General features: G+C 37.7%; 1 protein-coding gene across 5 annotated transcripts; it reads left to right on the top strand.

Annotated features, from left to right (window-relative positions):
• Window positions 1-738: 738 nt before the first annotated feature.
• Window positions 739-19349, top strand: LOC127533348 (uncharacterized). 5 transcript variants are annotated; one of them, XM_051946121.1, is made up of 5 exons: window positions 739-837; window positions 10768-11148; window positions 18301-18453; window positions 18680-18741; window positions 19025-19349. In XM_051946121.1, the coding sequence occupies exons 1-5, from the start codon at window positions 801-803 to the stop codon at window positions 19157-19159; spliced, it is 768 nt and encodes a 255-aa protein (XP_051802081.1). In that variant the 5' UTR covers window positions 739-800; the 3' UTR covers window positions 19160-19349. The 5 variants fall into 5 exon arrangements, with proteins under 5 accessions (XP_051802081.1, XP_051802084.1, XP_051802080.1 ...); XM_051946124.1 differs by lacking the exon at window positions 10768-11148 and adding an exon at window positions 16223-16594 and having other exon boundaries at window positions 779-837; XM_051946120.1 differs by lacking the exon at window positions 10768-11148 and adding an exon at window positions 1006-1398 and having other exon boundaries at window positions 793-837.
• Window positions 19350-20458: the final 1109 nt, after the last annotated feature.

Genomic DNA, 20458 nt, shown 5'->3' with positions numbered 1-20458 from the left:
ATCACATGTACAATCATAACACAAACAGTTTTAGTTTCCAGTCCACTGTGTTTGATAAGATTTGTCAAGGAACATTGTTGAATGTAATTCAGACAGTAACATCAGTGGTGGTTTACAGCTGCTGTAATAGTTACACATATTTTACCATGCCTGACTTTGTTCTAAATATGATACGTTTAATGCAGAGACTTTAAGACAATTCTGATAGACAAGTTCAAATTTCACAGAAACTTATTTTTCTGCTTGTTTCATGGGTTTATTATGACTGTCTATGATTATCACTGATTACAAGACAGACATTTGCTTTTGTCTTGGTTTGAAACGAAGTTAATGAATTAGTGATGTTTTATGACTTAAAATGCCAAAATTCTTGAAAAATTTATATCAAATTTACATTATAACAGCATTAAAAGGTATGCTGAGGTTAACTATATGTTTGTGGTCTTCGTTATTTTGAACAAGATGCTTTTTACACGTTTTTATTGTATACATTCACTGAATTGAAATATCAATGTGTCATTTATGTCTGTCATTGTCCAGTCTAAAGAAAAAGTTTACTGCATCCAGTCCCAAATAACTTGGTTGGGTTTATCATAAAGCTTCTGGTCCAACATTTACATCAACGCAAAAACAAAATGCTCTTTGATCACTGCCCCCAAAATAACAACCACAGAAGAAAATGTTCCATTCAACGAGCCAATCACCAGAGACATTTCCTTTAATGGAAAATTGTGCGTAGATCATGACATCCGTGAGTGAGACCTGTGAAGTTGTCTTTCAGCTCCAGGACATCATCACACATGGACGGACTCTACGTTCTTCTGGTTGTTTTCTCAGGTAATTTTAGATTTAGTTTTCTTTATGAACAATTAAATGGATATTTTCTGGTTCCATTTTAAAAATCATTTCGTACTTGCAATTTCACTGATGTTCTGCTGAGCAGTAACCTGCTGAAATTTGAAATCCTGTAACATCCGTTGTTTTCTGTTTGTATTTGTTCTCTAGGAATTGTTTCCTGCAGTCATCATTTTGTTTCTGGATCAGTGTTGGAGGTGACAGCCAGACCTGGAGACAACATCACTCTCTACTGTGACTGCAACGTGTCAATTGAAGTGTACATAGTGTGGATCAGGAACTGTTCCCATGAGAACCAACCTTCCCTTATTCTGAGAGCAAAGGATGTTTATTGGTTGTATTCCCGTCATTTTGAATTTGTGAAGAACGATTCCTCTGATTCCTATGATCTGCTGATTAAGAACATCACTAATGCTGATGAGGGCCTCTATTACTGTGGAACTGAGGAGAAGAAAGTACAGAGAATAACGAGCAATGGCAACGAACACACCACTTTCACAGATGTTTTCAGATACAGCAACATGACAACAAGGATCATACTCAGTAAGTCTGTTGGCCTCAATTATCTGTGTGTGAAAATGATCATCTTCACAGAAAAATGTAATTATTTGACTAAATGATCATCAAACAGTAATACATTGTGAAAAATGTTTTTTGGCACGCGTTGAGTCTCTAAATCTCAATCAATCATCATTTGAACACCAAAGCATGTTTGAGTGTTGCTACTGATCATGTACATCCCTGTTGGGGAACAATTTACTATCATCTCATGATAAGCTTTTGTACGACCTTCCCATTCACCAAATCTGAATCAATCATTGCAAGAGAACTAATCACACCATCTATTTAGATATACAGCAGCAAGACAAAAATAAAATATAAAAAAACTGTAATTTACTGATTGAGATAAAACTTTTATGTGGCAAACATTATGTTGATGGTTTGAGTTGATTTAATGATGTCAGTAATTACATCAACATAAGATTGCTGTATTGTTATTTTATGAGTTAAACAGTGGTGTTTATGTTGTCAATCATTCAGTAAGTGGTAGATAAATAAATATTTGATTGCAGTGGAGACGCTTATCCCCTATACTGAACATAATTTTTTCGAATTTGTCAGAACTCAAAAAGAATTGAGAAGAGAAGAATTTAAACTATTTTTGCAGTGCTACTGAGGACTACAGAGGTGAGATGTTTTCGAGTAGAAGAGCATGAATCTGTAGCTGAGAAAGCCGCAGAGGTTTTGTGATGCAATCAACATAGAGCAAAATCTCAAATGAGTAATTCCAGCATTTTGTGGAATCCATGAAGAGTCACACATGACGAGTTCATCTTAATGTGGCATTTTTACCACCCTCTTTTATCTTTTGGAGAAACCTACTTTTAACCAATTAACCTGCATTTCAGCAAAAAGACAATCTTCTGACCCTGTTCTCTAGTCTTTCAACTTCTTCCCAAAGTTGAGATGGTTGCAGTTTTTTATCACTTTAACCTGCCATCAACCATCAAATGCTGTTTACATATAGGTTCTAATTAGATCATTTTAAAGCTTTATTTTACGAGACATTTAAATGCAATAAGAACCGTTTATGTTTCACAATGACGGCTTAGCAAATTCCAAAATCAACAGAATTTTGTGTTTGATCCAGACTCCACTGAGCCTCATCCTGGAATCCATCATGACAACAACAAGACTCAACAAAACTGTGGTTTGTGCTGGAAGCTGCTCTTCTCTCTGTGTCCAGCTGTTGCTGTTCTTTCTTCTCTCTTGTCTCTTCTGGTTTTCCAGCTTTGCCACAAAACAGGTACATTTGTTCACTTCCATCGTTCCTCAGTTCATTGGATTGTAATTGGAATATTTATTGTATTACTATTATTTTGTACATTCTCTCTTTCAACTCTACTTGCTGGCCAGAAATATTTTTGATATTTAATGATCAAACTACTTTCTGTTTTTATATATGTAACAGGAAAACCTCAAAATGATGAGAAAAGACATGAGAGCAGAAGTCAAGGAAAACAGGTAATTAACAGCAGCACATTTCTGATGGTGAATATTTTGACATGTGAAGACACAGGTGTATTTTCACTAAGTCCCTGGCATTGCAGGTACACTGTTCAATCATACCTTCCTGCTGTGTTGTTTTGTTGGCTTGTTGTCCATCTCTTTAATATTTCACACATTATAATACAAATCCACATGTTCATGATGCTAAATATCATTTGTTAAATCTTAGGATGAAGACATTTGTTATGCTGCCCTGGAAATCCGTCAGCCATCACAGAGACCAAAGAGGAAGAAAACTCAGAGTTCAGACTTCAGCACGTATTCAGACATAAAAACTTCCAGGGTGTAAGAGAGCAATAAATGGTCTATCTATAATCGTGATCCTGAAATGGATAAAATTCACCCTTGTGTACAATTTATCAATGTGTTTCAATAAAAACATTATTTTGTTGATGGCTTGAATGGTGAAGAACTCAATGTAATAAGAGTATATCCTAAATGCTTGTTGGATTTTAGAGGGTCCTTGGCCATTGTAGTTACAGTTTAACAACGCTGCTTCAGCACAACACAACTGGTGGCCTTAAACCCAAGAAGAAAACTATAAATGAGCTGTTAACAAGCTACACCTGATACTTGAAAACCATCAGGAGGCCACCTTATGAAGTGGCTGACAATTTTGCCAGTAATGTAATGAAAGAAATCAATGGTAACTTAGTGGAATTTAAAATGTGTAATCTGTTTTGCTTTGTTTACATTTTTCCCTCACTTCATTATTCATTATATATAGAGAAGTATCTCATATTTGATTGTATATGGAGTTATTTTATTTTTTTGTTGACTGTCTTTCTTGAAAATAATTTCATTGGCATCAACATGACATATGATACAATGTGACAGAGGACTTCCAAATTAGTATTTTTTCCAATACCCCCCAGCCCCTCCTCCGCCCCTCCATCCCACCCCAAAAGAGAGCAGACAGTCATTAAAAACTTTGAGACCATATTTTTCAACATAATTTTTATTTTGAAGCCCGAAACTGGATTTTCTTCATATGAATCATTTGTTTAGCATATTGGCATACAGAAACAAAAATCTAAAGTTTCAAGAATGATTTCAAAATAAAGAATTTCACAAAAGAAAACGGCACCTGCCGAACACAAAGTCACAACAGTCAATATCGAGTATGGCCTCCATTTGCTTCGATGCAGGCAGCAATCCGTCGGCGCATGCTTTGGACCAGGCTTCTGATTGTGGGTTGGGAACAGCCCATACGCCTGGCTACATCACTGTAGCTCAAACCGGCCTCCACCATACCCAGTGCCCGGAGACGTTGTTCATGTGATAGACGCGGCATGATGATGTTCACTGGACTAACAATGGTGGCCTTTTTTGGGCCTTTATATAGTCCTTCAAAACCCATTCTCAAATTGTGCAGATACTCACTGAGTAATGCTTGGTGTGTATTTGGTTCACTTTTGCAAAGTGACCAACCCATGTGCAATGAATCATGACAAAATGACAACTCATCATTATCTCAACTACCAGGGCACTAGATCATCAGTAAATCCACAATGAATAATTACAACCCCCCTACAAGTAGAATTCTGCGTACATTTCTACCTCAAAGTTTCTATTGACTGTCAGTATATATGTATTATCCAAATGTAACCAGCACAAAATACATACAACAAATGAGTGAGTAAATTACATTTTAAAAAAAAGTGTTACTTAATTTTTTAAAGATATTTTTTGGCTTTGTTTGAAAAATTCATAAAGAGAGGCAGACAGGAAAGTAGGGAGAACAATGGGGGAAAGATCTGCAGCAAATGGCCATGAGCAGGAATCGAACACAGATTGCTGCGTCGGTGACTATAGCCCTTGTTCATGGGTTATGAGTCACTCACTCAACCAGCTGAGTTGTCTGGATGCCCGAGTTATTATTTTTAGTTTCTCTGATTTTTTTCTACATTGTAGAAAACATAAAGAACAACCCTAGAATGAATAGGTGTGTCCAAACGTTTGAGTGTTTCTGTGCAAGTCAGTGAGTATTGTTGACAGCGACACCATCTGTTCAGTTTGTACTCATATACACTATATTGCCGAAAGTATTTGCTCACCCATCCAAATAATCAGAACCAGGTGTTCCAATCACTTCCATGGCCACAGGTGTGTAAAATCAAGCACCTAGGCATGCAGACTGCTTTTACAAACATTTGTGAAAGAATGGGTCGCTCTCAGGAGCTCAGTGAATTCCAGCGTGGAACTGTGATAGGATGCCACCTGTGCAACAAATCCAGTCGTGACATTTCCTCGCTCACAAATATTCCACAGTCAACTGTCAGCTGTATTATAAGAAAGTGGAAGTGTGTGGGAACGACAGCAACTCAACTACCAAGTGGTCGGCCACGTAAACTGACGGAGCGGGGTCAACGGATGCTGAGGCGCATAGTGCCAAGAGGTCGCCAACTTTCTGCAGAGTCAATCGCTACAGACCTTCAAATTTCATGTGGCCTTCAGATTAGCTCAAGAACAGTGCACAGAGAGCTTCGTGGAATGAGTTCCATGGCCGAGCAGCTGCATCCAAGCCATACATCACCAAGTACAATGCAAAGCGTGGGATGCAGTGGTGTAAAGCATGCCACCAATGGACTCTAGAGCGGTGGAGACGCCTTCTCTGGAGTGACCAATCACGCTTCTCCATCTGGCAATCTGATGGACCAGTCTGGGTTTGGCGGTAGCCAGGAGAACGATACTTGTCGGGCTGCATTGTGCCAAGTGTAAAGTTTGGTGAAGGGGGGATTATGGTGTGGGGTTGTTTTTTCAGGAGCTGGGCTTGGCCCCTTAGTTCCAGTGAAAGGGACTCTGAATGCTTCAGCATACCAAGACATTTTGGACAATTCCATGCTCCCAACTTTATGGGAACAGTTTGGAGTTCGCCTCTTCCTCGTCCAACATGACTGAGTACAAACAAGGTCCATAAAGACATGGATGACAGAGTCTGGTGTGGATGAACATGACTGGCCTGCACAGAGTCCTGACCTCAACCCCATAGAACACCTTTGAGATGAATTAGAGTGGAGACTGAGAGCCAGGCCTTCTGGTCCAACATCAGTATGTGACCTCACAAATGTGCTTCTGGAAGAATGGTCAAAAATTCATGTAAACACACTCCTAAGCCTTGTGGACAGCCTTCCCTGAAGAGTTGAAGCTGTTACAGCTCCAAAGGGTGGACCGACGTCATATTGAACCCTATGGATTATGAATGGGACGTCACTTACATTCATATACGAGTCAAGGCAGGTGAGCAAATACTTTTGGCAATATAGTGAACATATTCAGTGTACAAGTGGCGAATGAGAGGGTGTTGAGACTGATGCAGTTAGTGAGAGAGAGAAAGTGTGAGCACATGGACCAGCTTCTATACTCTGGAAGTTCCCAGAAGCTGCATCGGCTGCAACTCTCTACGTTGGTCAGTTACCCTGTGAGGTAAGCTAGGACAGCCTGCATCACTGCGTGAGGGGCATCACAGCAGGATTCAGTGTTATAGGATTACCAGAAGCACAAGATGCAAAATTTATGTAAAACTCTTCAAAACAACTATATAGAATGTAGCAGCTCTGCAGAGCTACAGGATGAATGATTACACTTATATCTTTGTATCATTGTTCTGTGTCTTTCTGATGTTAAGAGAGATTACTGACCACATCTGCTCTGGTTACATTTCTGCTGCACTGAACTATTTTTGCAGAGATGGAGAGTGTGGTTTCATGAACAGATCTGTCTTGACACCACAAAGAGAGGTCATAATAGAAGACAAACTGTGACTTGGGGTCTATGTATCTGTGGTGGAAACAACCTGTAAAATTTTTTTTTCTCTAGTTTCTGTCACCTCACAGTAAGACAGTTTTCATTTAAATGGGGGGTTTATGTGTGAAGTTTGCAGGTTCTCTGCTTGCATGGACTTCCTCTAGTGCTTCAGCTTCCTCCCACAGTCCAAACACATAAATGCTAGTTTCACTGACTGTAGATGTGAGTGTAGCTATAAATGAAGGTCTTTTCTTATTGGGATTTCCCTGTAATGAACCAGTGACCTGTCCACAGAACTCTGCCTCTCACTCAGTATCACCAGCTCCCGTCCTCCACAACCCTCTACTGGATGTTACCTGATGGATGGTAGATTTCAGGGGAACTATTCAGAGACAGTACTTGTAGCAGATAAAACTCTCCTGACATCTAGTGGAAATGTGAAGTAGAACTACTACTAGAACTTTCTATTCCAGCTGGTAGAAGTTGACCTCAGGCTGGGGTTCAGTTACTTGATGGTGTTTTTCATGATTTGTCTTCTGATGATGTTTAGGGTTTTCTTTTTGAAAGTTGATTTTATTCTCTGAAAAATAAGATGACTCTCTCCTTTCATTGTTTTGTTGAGATTAGCTTGTTAATGTCATTTACATGGATCTACAAAGCTTATTTCTTAATAATGAATCTGGCTTCACATAAGTGGTCCACTGGTGTTTTTAGGTAATATGTGTTTGAACACACAAACGCCTCCTTTGCATTTCATTTCATCTCATTTGCTTTGACCCACACAAGCTGTTCCCCACAATAACAGAAATGGTTGTTGTGTTTCCTTGTTACTTGTGTTGTACTTGTGAATCAGTCTTTACTTTAGGGGTCACCAGAGGCACAAATAATACAATAGAAAGTGACACAGAGCATTATGGACTACTATTCTAAAAGATAAACCACTGGAAGTTTGATAGATCCCAGTGTGCTCCATCAGTGTGAACGATGTTAGGACTCCTGGGTTCTGTTTGCTCTCAGTGGCCACAGAACTGCAGAGATGGAAACATCTTACATCATTATGGACTCTGTAGCATTTGGACACAAGATAAGAGTATTAATGTGATCAAATGCTGAAGTCTAAATAATTGAAAAGAGAGGCGATATCAAGTTTAATAAGGAAACAAGTTGTTGGTCTGATTACCAAATGTCATGTCTCAACAAATGCCAGACATCCCTCTTAATCTGGTGCTGACCATCCATGCTGTCAGGTTGGATGGTGGCAGAATCAAGCTATTGTGATGTGTCTGGCAGAGAACATGAGACTGTTCACAAGAACCATCCTAGAAGAAGACTTCTGCTCCAGATGTGAGCTCAGACCAAGGTAACAACTTAGCTTTTTAACAGGACTGGGCATGTGGGAAACAACTTGACTTGTTAACTCCTGCCATAATGAGGAAGCTAATGCACCCTTGCGAATTGATCACATACAAGTCTGTGAGAGTCATGAATGTTCACCCCAAATTAAAGAAGATTTGGATGAGATATTTTCAAGATACACTAACTCTAAAACTGAAAATTTGACTGACAGGAAAGGTCATGTCATCAACAAAACCAATAGGGTTTCATACTCTTGTGGCCATTAATGTTGTCAGGAAGTTTGAGAAGATTTTTATGAACATTTTTCAATATACATTAACTATAATTTCAAAGTTTGGTGTAGAGGGCAGGTAAACTCACTGATGTGTTTCTTTATCACCACTGGATAAATCTGTAATTAATTAGAAACTGCTAGAACACAGGTGTCAGTGTTCACAGTCAAGTGCGTTTTACATCACCATGGGCTGAGAGTCTACCATGCAAGAAGGAGACATTCTAGTAGAAATAACACTTTAAGGCTCGACTGAAGTTTGCTGCTGATCACATGGACAAAGAAAAGTCCTTCTGGAGGAAAGCTCTGTGGTCAGATGAAACAAATAAAAGTTAGCATTTTGACCATAATTCCCAAGAATATCGTACCAGTCAAAAGTTTGGGCACGCATTCTCACTGAATGTTTTTTCTTAAATTTATTTAATTGTTTTCTATATTATAGAATAATACTGAAGACATTAAGAACTATGAAACAACACATAAAATTATGTAGTAAACAAAGAAGTGTTTAGCAAATCGAAATATATTTTATATTTTAGAATCTTCAAAGTAGCCCCCTTTTTGCTTTGATGACAGCTTTGCACCATCTTGGCATTCTCTCATTCAGCTTCATGAGGTTGTCTCACGGAGTGGTCTTCCAACAGTCTTGAAGGACTTCCCAGAATGACTGACCACTTGTTGGCTGTGTTTCCTTGACTCTGCGGTCCAACTCATCCCACACCGTCTCAGTTGGGTTCAAGTGGCACTCCATCAGTTTACATCTTGGTCAAATGGTCCTTACATAGCTTGGAGGTGTGTTTGAGGTCATTGTCTCGTTGTCTTGTAGCCATGCTGGTAAAGTGTGCCTTGAATTTTCAATAAATCCTGAGCACTGTCACCAGCAAAGCGCTATCACACCATCACACCTCCTCCTCCATGCTTCATGGTGGGAACCACACATGTGGAAACCATCTGTTCACCTTCACTGGTCTCATACAGACAGGGTGGTTGGAAGCAAAAATCTCAAATTTGGACTGATCAGACCAAAGCACAGATTTCCGCTGATCGAATGTCCATTCCTTGTGTTTCTTGTCCCAAACAAATCTGCTTGTTCCCTTTCCTTAGTAGTGGTTTCTTAGCAGCTATTTGACTATAAAGGCTTGATTCACACTGTCTCCTCTGAACAGTTTGTGTTGAGATTTATCTGCTGCTTGAACTCAGAGTTGCATTTATCTGGGTTCTAATCTGAGATGCTGTTAACTTGAAGTTTCTGAGGTTGGTAACTAATGAACTTATCCTCAGCAGCAGAGGTAACTTTTGGTCTTCTTTTCCTGGAGCAGTCCTCATCAGAGCCAGTTTCATCGTGACATTTGATTTGGTTTTGCCACTACACTTGAGGATACATTCAAAGTTCTTTGATTTAGTACATTTCGAGAGCATTTGAGAATTTTGAACATCATGGTGTGGGCCAGTGCTGGTAGTCTAATAATTTTGTTCTCGTTTATTTCAATTCCAAACCACAAACACTGGGCGAGATTTGACCTCAAGCTGTTCTAACCAACACAAACGAGATCAATAAAAACAAAAAATAGTAATCCACATTTTATTCATTTCAATTGTATCTTGTTCTCATTCAGATGTAAAGTTTTAACTCATGGTTAGCATTGTTGTAAACAACATAGCGTCACTTGCCAGGTGTGAATATACTGGACACAGATGTGCACAGACTCATGCTAAAGGTTATACTGTCCTCCAAACCAAGCTGCTGAACTAGTTCCGTTCCATGATTCAAAATGCCAGAGTTCTGGGAAATGACAAGAAATTTACAGTCAAACAGTATTAGAATGTAGTGTAAGGTCGACTATGTATCTGTAGTGTCATCTAATGTTGTACAAAGCAGGTTTCAAACATGCTTATAACTCATAGTTTCACTTAATTGACACGTTTTAATCTTGTGCTTTCAATTAGTCACAATATTCATGTCTGTAATTGTCCAGTCCAAAGAAAAAGTGCTGTCCAGTCCCAAACTACTCAGTTCAACTGTGGTTAAATTTATTGAAAAGCTTCGTCTAATCAAATTGTGGTCTAACCTTTACAACAGTGCAACAACCATGACGTTGCTCTTTGATCATTGCACAGTAACAACCACAGAAGAAAACATTTAACGAGCCAATCACCAGCTGCATTACCTTTAATGGCAAAGTGTGCATAGATCATGACGCCCGTGAGTGAGACCTGTGTACGGTCCTGTGAAGCTGTCTTTCAGCTCGAGCACATCATGACACATGGACGGACTGTATTTTCATCTGGTTATTCTTTCAGGTATTTGTAGACTTCACTATCTTCTAAGCAATCTCATAAGCATTTTCTGATTCAATTCTATACAAAAAATCATACTTGCATTTTCACCGATGTTCTGCTGAGCAGTAACCTGCTGAAATTTGAAATCCTGTAACATCCGTTGTTTTCTGTTTGTATTTGTTCTCTAGGAATTGTTTCCTGCAGTCATAATTTGGTTTCTGGATCAGTGTTGGAGGTGACAGCCAGACCTGGAGACAACATCACTCTCTACTGTGACTGCAAAGTGTCAATGGGAGTATACATAGTGTGGATCAGGAACTGTTCCCATGAGAACCAACCTTCCCTTGTTCTAAGGGGAAATGATGTTTATCGGTTGGAATCCCTTCATTTTGAATTTGTGAAGAACGATTCTTCTGATTCCTTTGATTTGCTGATCAAGAACATCACTAATGCTGATGAGGGCCTCTATTACTGTGGAACTGAGGAGCTGAATGTGGAGAACAACCAGGAACGCATTACTTCCACATATGTTTATAGATATAGCAACATGACAACAAGGATCATACTCAGTAAGTGTGTTGGTGTGAATTATGTTTGTCAGTGTGATTGTGTTCACAGCAAAATGTAATTGTTTGACTAAATGATCATCAAACAGTGGTACATTGTGAAAAATGCTTTTTGGCATACATTGAGTCTCTTAAGCCTAATCAATAAGAACCGTTTATGTTTCACAATGACAGCTTAGCAAATCCCAAAATCAACAGAACTTTGTGTTTGATCCAGACTCCACTGAGCCTCATCCTGGAATCCATCATGACAACAACAAGACTGAACAAAACTGTGGTGTGTGCTGGAAGCTGCTCTTCTCTCTGTGTCCAGCTGTTGCTGTTCTTTCTTCTCTCTTGTCTCTTCTGGTTTTCCAGCTTTGCCACAAAACAGGTATAAATAATTGTCACTTTCCGTCGTTCCTCAGTTCATTGTATTGCAATTGGAATATATTTATTGTATTACTGTTATTTTGTATGTTCTTTCTTTGAACTCGACTTGCTGACCATAAATATATTTGATATTTAATGGTCAAACTAATTTCTGTTTTAATTTCTGCGACAGGAAAACTTCAAGATGATGAGAAAAGTCATGAGACCAGAAGTCAAGGAAAACAGGTAATTAACAGCAGCACATTTCTGATGGTGAATTTTTTAACTTGTGAAGACACAGGTGTATTCTCACTAAGTCCCTGGTTGTGCATTTGCACTTTTCAACGATACCTTCCTGTTGTGTTGTTTTGTGGGCTTGTTGTCCATCTGCAGTGTTGAATATTTCACACATTATATTACAAAACTACATGTTCATGATGCTAAATATCATTTGTTAAATCTTAGGATGAAGACGTTTGTTATGCTGCCCTGGAAATCCATCAACCATCACAGAGACCAAAGAGGAAGAAAACCCAGGGTTCAGACTTCAGCACGTATTCAGACATCAAAACTTCCAGAGTGTAAGAGAGCAATAAATGGTCTGCATTTACATTATATTCTGCATTTTAACTTCTGCTTTTCAACAAAGTGCTTTAAAATGTTTACTTGAGCCACATGGTCTTTGTTACTGTTGCTGACTTTTGACTGACTGACAGTTTTCAGAATTATTATAGTTTGACCACCACAGTGTACAGAAATGCTTGTTTGTAGATTTCCTACAGAATAGATGCATCTTCAGTGTTTTTCTTTTTTCCACTATTTCACTAATTAATAAAAAGTTGATCATCTGCTCAGAAACCTCTAGACAGAGACTCTTCTTGTTGCTGTTATGCAATTCAGCTTAAAGTTCACTTCTATGATTCAACTCAGCATTTTGCTTTTTTTTTAAAAAAAATATCTCACATTAAGCATCAGTCATATATCTTTTATCAGACAGAATCCGACTCAAAGTTGTGAAAGTATTCAGTGGACCATGTAGTGATCAATGAGGCTCAAAGGAGAACCACAATGACAAACTTCCCCTAATACAACAACAACAGAGCTCGACATTTTCTTGTATATCTACAATCATGACGCTGAAATGCGCAAAATTCAACCTTGTGTACAAATTTTTTAATTGTTTCAATAAAATATTCTTTGCTGATGGCTTGAATGGTGGAAAACTGTATCTTACAAGAGTAAAACCCAAACACTTGTTAGAATTCAGAAAGTCTGTGGCCATTGTAGCTACAGTATATCAACACTAATTCAGGACAACACAACTGATGGCCTCAAACACAAGTAGAAAACTAGAAATTAACTGTCAACAAGCTTCACCAGAGAAGGAAACCCTTCCTCTTAAAATGGCAGAAGTCTGCTGCTCACACGGACAAAGAAAGATCTTCTGGAGGAAGGTTCTGTGGTCAGATAAACAAAAATAAGCTTTATGGTCACAATGACCAGAAATATGTCTGGAGAAGAGACAATGAGGCCTTAAACTCTAGTAACGCCAAACCTGCCATCAAGCATGGTGGTGGCAGTATTATGTATTTGGGCTGTTTTTCTGTCAGTGAGACTGGAGCTTTACACAGGGCAAATGGAATAACACAGAAGGAGGAGGATTGCATCCACATTCTTCTGAAAAACCTGAAGTGATGAGCCAGAATGTTGAGTCATTGGATGCAGTGGGTGTTCCAACAGGACAATAACCTCAAGCACGAATCAAAAGTCATAAATAACTGTCAAAATCAAGTGAGAATTATGGGTTTGCACAAACCTTCCCAAAATCCTGATGTAAACCCCACTGAGAACCTGTAGACTGTCCTGAAGAAACACGTCTGGGTCAGAAAGCCAACAAATTTAGTTAAACCTCCTCATACTACATTCATGAGAGAAACAAAGTGCACGATTCTTGTCTTTTGATGCATGCGTTTTAATGATTCTGTAATAGAAAATTAAGAGCTATAGGAGTCATTGGAAACTCAATGGCAACACAAAAAGAAAATAAGAAAAAAAGTTCTGAGTTCAGCTCAAATTCTGCAAAACTTATAGAACGTAAAGACTGAAACAATTTCACTGAAAAAATGAACTGTAAAATGGCTTTATTATATTTCTATTATTCCTTTTTCAATTTAAACCAGTAGAACAATAAATAACTTTTTTTTTTGATAAAATAGGAGAATATGAATGGAATGCAGTTATTGGTTATAATTTTTCTAAGTTTAAAAAGTTTTAAAGTTTTAAAAAAAACTGCATTTGAAAAGCTGATAATGCATTTGCTTTCACTGTCAGAGTTGTTGTCTTCGCAATACTTTCTCCAAATAGTAACGACACAATATAGACTGAGAATGAAGTTCACCTCTATCACATTATGTCCCCATGTTGTCAGGCAACCAGGAAACCCACAGTGACAAAACGCTCCTCATGCATGCTGACTGGTGTTGCATATCAAAGGTCTGTTGAAGGTGTTGACACGTGGCTTCATCATGTTCACAGTTCATTTCTTCAAAACTATCCCATGATGAAAGCACAAGTTACACAACACTCACATTAACAAGCTACATGTCAAACCACAGACAACAATAAGACTCTGCACCCTGTTTTTTTTCACCTCGTAACTCTTGGAGCTTCACCATTTCACTCTCCTTCATTCACACATGCATTCTGTCTTGTTCCTCTCCAGGCTTCCTCATCTGTCAGTCGTTCTATCACCATTGCAGCCATGAAAGACCTCAGAACAGTTCCTCAGTAGGACTGGTTATTTCTCACGCAGTGTTTAGGTGGATGTCAGCTTCCACTTTAAACAGCTACACTGCATTAACAATAGTGCACATAAAGTCATTCATTAGTTGGAGAATAGATGCACCTTGTTATTTTTGCTTTCTTACACCATTAAAATGAATAAATAAAACCTGAAGGGTTGAAACAAATAACGGAAATGTCATAAAATGTATAGAGAGATAGAAAATCCTGTTTGTTGTAGCTGATAACATTTGTCTCCAGATTCCTTTGCTTTTGGTAAAAAAAAAAAAAAAACATTCTGTAACATTCCATCATGGTTTCAATGGCTGGTTGTTTGTAACAACACATGATTGTTGTGTTCAAGCAATTTCCTGTTTTTATCTCCAGTCAGCCACCAACCTTCCCCAGTAGAGTTTGATGCACGTCAAAGTATTTGTCACGTTGGAGTTGATTTTTCAGAGAAAAAAACTTTCAACACTAGATGTGCCTGAACACAAGATACAGTAGTTTTCTTCATTAGTTTGTTTTTTAATCCACATTGTGGCCAAGAAGTTATGAGAAAATATAAAGTGAACAGTAAAACCAGCCTCGGCCATGTGAAGAGTGAAACTCAGGAAAACCACAAACAGCCCCTCATACAACTGCAGAGTTTAACATGCAGACAGACTCAACCTGCAGATTAGTGCTCACTTTTACTGTCCATCTTCTCTACATGTCTGATGGAAACAGAAATCTGCTCTGATATGGTTCTTTTTCATCTTTGGATCATGACATTGTTGTAACTCCATAAAGCTTTGAATCAGCTGATGTTCATCTTTTATACTCTAAGTCTTGGCTGATGTTAAAGCATAAACAACAAAGCCAGCAGTCAGCTGCTCTGAATGAACAGTGGATGAACAGTGTATTTCTGAGTTTACGTTTTATCAGTGACCACAACAAAGCATGACTGAGATCAGTTACACAGATCTGCATGATCTGTATTATCTGTATTCTAAATTCATTACAGCTGCTGCATACAATAATGAATTACCATTTTGTTATAGTTTTGTAATTCAGACAATAACATCAGTGGTGGTTTACAGCTGCTGTAATAGTTACACATATTTTTACCATGCCTGACTTTGTTCTAGATGTGATACATTTAATGCAGAGATTTTAAGACAATTCTGATAGACAAGTTCTTATTTCACAGAAACTTATTTGTCTGCTTGTTTCATGGGTTTATTATTACTGTCTATGATTATCACTGATTACAAGACAGACATTTGCTTTTGTCTTGGTTTGAATCAAAGTTACTGAATTAGTGATGTTTATGATTTAAAATGACAAAGTTCTTACAGCATTAGAAGGCACTTAAAGATTAATTACATAATAATAATGGTGTCTTGCATGTTGAACAAGATGCTTTTCACACGTTTCTCTTGCATGCATTTACTAACTTAGAATATCAGTGTATCATTTATGATCATTTATGATCATTTACTTCATCCAGTCCCAAATAACTTGGTTGGGTTTATCATAAAGTATTTTCTGATAAAATCTGGTTCAGGCTTTACATCAACGCAAAAACCATGATGTTGTCCTTTGATCACTACCCCCAAAATAACAACCACAGAAGGAAATGTTCCATTCAGCGAGCCAATCACCAGAGACATTTCCTTTAATGGAAAATTGTGCGTAGATCATGACATCCGTGAGTGAGACCTGTGAAGCTGTCTTTCAGCTCCAGGACATCATCACACATGGACGGACTCTACGTTCTTCTGGTTGTTTTCTCAGGTAATTTTAGATTTTGTTTTCTTTTTAAACAATTAAATGGATATTTTCTGATTCCATTTTAAAAATCATTTCATACTCGCAATTTCACTGATGTTCTGCTGAGCAGTAACCTGCTGAAATTTGAAATCCTGTAACATCCATTGTTCTGTTTGTATTTGTTCTCTAGGAATTGTTTCCTGCAGTCATCATTTGGTTTCTGGATCAGTGTTGGAGGTGACAGCCAGACCTGGAGACAACATCACTCTCTACTGTGACTGCAAAGTGTTAAGTGAAACGTCCATAAGGTGGATCAGGAACTGTTCCCATGAGAACCAACCTTCCCTTATTCTGGGAAAAAAAGATGTTTCTTGGTTTTATTCCCGTCATTTTGAATTTGTGAAGAACGATTCCTCTGATTCCTATGACCTGCTGATCAAGAACATCACTAATGCTGATGAGGGCCTCTACAACTGTAGAACTACGGAGACGAAGGTGGAGAACCAGGACAAGCCTGAATATGATTACAGATATAGCAACATGAAAACAAGGATCATACTCAGTAAGTGTGTTGGTCTAAATGATCTGTTTGTCAATGTGATCATGTTCACAGCAAAATGCAATTTTTTTGATAAAATGATCATCAAACAGTAGTACATTGTGAAAAATGTGTTTTGGCACGCGTTGAGTCTCTAAATCCCAATCAATCATCATTTGAACACTACAGCATGTCAGAGTGTTGCTGCTGATCATGTACGTCCCTGTAAAGGAACAATTTATTATCATCTAATGATAACTTTCTGTAAGACTTATAAAAATGGTTTAATAAACACAATAATGTGTTAAGCAAACTTGAATGCCCTTCCCAGTCACCTAATCTGAATCAATATTCTAAAAATTATTTCAAGAGACCTCATTGCACCATTAATTTAAATACATGACAGCAAGACAACAAAACAATCTATTTGACTGATTAAGGTAAACCTTTTTACTTACAAATATAATTTGGTTTGAGTTGACATACTGATGTTGGTAATTACATCAACTTAATATTGTGTGTAATTTACACTCAAAATTCTGCCTGAGTTGATTAAAAAACTAAATTCAAGTTGAGGTAGCGAAATGAAATTAATTTTTCTTCACCTTGAAGTCAGGATGTTATGTCTCCTCCTTTTTCTACTTGGCTTTAATACAACGTGGGACAACCTGATTTTTATGAGTTATCAACTTAAACACTTGTGTTTATGCTTCCAGTCATTAATAAGTGGTAAATAAATATGCCTTTGATGCAGTGGACAAACTAATTCCCTAAACTCAGTGGAATTTGGTGGTTGAGGTCAATTGCATTAGAAGTAATGACATTTTTTTCATTACTGCAGAGGAATACAAGTTCAGATATTTTAGAGCAGGAGATTCACAGCATGAACCTGTTGACTTTATGTGATGTAATCAACATGGAGCAGAATCTCAAATGAACGTTTCCAACATCTGGTAGAATTCACGAAGAACTGAGGCTGTTTTGGAAGCAAAAGGAATCTCTACTCAGTGTGGAATAAAGGTCCATGAGTAGTTCATCATAATATGAAATTTTTAACATTCTCTTTTTGTTTTTAGATAGACAACCTTTTGAACCATCATTTTAAGTTTTTTATTAACCTGCACTTCAGCAACAAGCCAGTGTTCTGAATTAGTTCTATAAATTTGCTCTAGATTTTGGAATGTTAGACATTTTACAGATTTTCTCATTTTAATCACCTTAATCTGCATTGTATCAAATATCTGACCAATTTTATAATACCACACAACATTAAGAACAGTCTAAATACAACAAAACCGAAAAACGCATCACGGTTTTGTAATATCGTGTGAAATATGAAGAAGGGAAAAAAGGTTGAATATTACAAAAAGTTGCATGTATATAAACAAATTATAATCACCATCACACATGGAGTTTAACACAAAAATGAAAAGTTGTATTTAGAATCATAACCAACAAAAACATCCATGTTTAATCTGAGTTGCCTTTACACTTTTGGGTCTGGATTTTAATTAGGTCATCTGGCACCTTTAAGTCTCTAAAAACATCCATCAAAAATCCAGGCTTGACACTGTTACAAGAAACCTGAGCTGGGTAACTCTGACCACAAAAACAAGGTCAAAAAGTTGTACACTAAAATCAAGAAAAACATTTTTCATTTTCCCATTTTTGTAAGGTCAAAGCCATAAGTTTGCCTCATTATGCTAAACAGAACATTCTCTTTAATCCAGACTCCACCGATCCTAATGACTGTAACTCCACTGCTCCTCGTCACTATGAGAAGCCAGAACTCTGCAGTGTGTGTTGGACGCTGCTGTTCTCTTTGTCTTCAGCCTTCATCGTCCTCTCCTCTCTTTTGGTTTGTTTTCCATGTCAGACAACAGGTACCGGTTGTGTATTTACATACCTTTTCTTTTCAAAGTTAATCCTTGTTCCTTGATAATTAGATGATTTTGTATTTTCACTCTAGTTGAATTATAATTTTTCTTGTTAACGTGAATCCACAAACTTAATTTCAAAACTGACGAGTAAATCAGGCCTCAGATAAGTGCTCCACTTTTATTGATCAAATGTATGTGTTTAAATAATGATGCTGTAATTTATCTGCAGCTAAAGATCCTCAAGATGATGACAGAAACTCCCACACCGAAGGTCAAATGCAACGCATTCTGGTAATTTACAATCAGATCTTTTATCACTTCTTTAATGATAATGACGAACATGTGACCATTTTGACTCAGATTCACGTAGAAATCATGTCTCTGGCATGTATATTAAACTGGAACATTGACAACATGCATGCTGACTCACTGCCAAGGCTTACAGGCACAGCCTAATGTAACTGAGCCATCAATATTTTACTTCAGAATTGAAACAAATTAGTTTATCAAAAACTTTTTGCTAAACCTATTGAAATCTGTCTAATTATGATTCTTTAAAATAATGACATTTTAGGATGAAGACGTGTATTATGCTGCGTTGGGAATCCATCAGGCGACACAGCAACCAAAGAGGAAGACAAACTTTAGCTCTGAGTTAACGTTCTGCACCTTCTCTGCCGTCAGAACTTTGAGGGGACGACGGACCTAACAATGTAATATCAGAAAGAATATAGTGAAGTGATAAGAAGTGATATGTAGAAGGCAAGATGTTAAGACTCCCTGTATTTTTCTGCTTTGCGTATTAATCCTGTTTTCATTGATTTCAATTGTGTACTTACATTTCCATATATACCATGACAATATTCTTCAAATTGTATGTAACACCAATAAAAGCTGAAAATGGCTCCTTTGCGTTTCATTCACCTCATTAGCTTTGACATACACACACACCAACTGAACCCCATGATATTATAACTGATAGTTCTGAGTTTCCCTGTTAACTTTACATTATTTCTACATCTACAGTATGTATTCATTCTGTTGGTGGTCACAGAGCTGCAGAGATGGGATAATCTTCCATCAGTCAGGCCTCTGTAGCAGTTAGAAAAACCACAGCAGAGTATCAGAGGCTCAGCGGAAACCCACAGCAACAAGCAGAACTCAACATGTAGATGGACTGGAGCTGATGGTTGGTGGCCTGTTGAAGGTGTTTGTATCCTGTTTCACTGTGTTCGTTGTTTTGGACTGGAAATATAAAGCCACACACAGACCATGCCAAACCATACACACACACACACTTTGCACACACATGCAGCGGTTCAGAAAAGTATCCACCACAAGCTTGGCACTGATGTTAAGTGATAAAAGTCTTCAGTTGGCTTTTCAATTCATAAGACTCTGAATGACTACTTTTAAAATATAATTATATTCTGTATCTAGCCATAAAAAACATATCTCGACCAAACCTGTTGTAAGAGAATGTCCATTTAACTTTGTGTATCAGCTTAAATGTCGTGAGTCACTTCCCAGTAGGACAACAGGTTCATATCTGTGCATAAAAGTCAAGATAGTCACTGGACAACAGTTCTCATCCTGACCTTTCAGCATGTTATTAATCAAATACTCTGAGAGTTAACTAAATCTCTGCACCTTCATTTTGGGTCCATTTTCAGACTTTTTGAGAATGTAGCCCATAACAGAAGCCCTTCAATCACATGACTTTTTACCAGATCAGGTCAGATAATATAAAGAAACCACAGTGAGAGCAGAAGTGGTGGCTGAATGGGTTCAACAGAGGAAGCATGAACCAACTCATGTGTCAGAATAATTAGGTCAAATTATGTTCAATCTTAGGATAATGATGTGTGACATTTGGGATTGTACATATGACTGGCATCACAGAATCCAAAGAAGAAGAAAATACATAATTCGGAATAGAGCTCATATTTTGCCATCAAAACCTGTAGAACATAAAGTGCCAAACAATTTACACTAAAGAAAAAAAAAG

This window comes from Acanthochromis polyacanthus, chromosome 3 (assembly GCF_021347895.1).
Source record: "Acanthochromis polyacanthus isolate Apoly-LR-REF ecotype Palm Island chromosome 3, KAUST_Apoly_ChrSc, whole genome shotgun sequence".
NCBI classification, from domain to species: Eukaryota; Metazoa; Chordata; class Actinopteri; family Pomacentridae; genus Acanthochromis; species Acanthochromis polyacanthus.
Note: the sequence above shows the minus strand (reverse complement) of the source record. Positions and strands in the feature narration are given on the sequence as shown.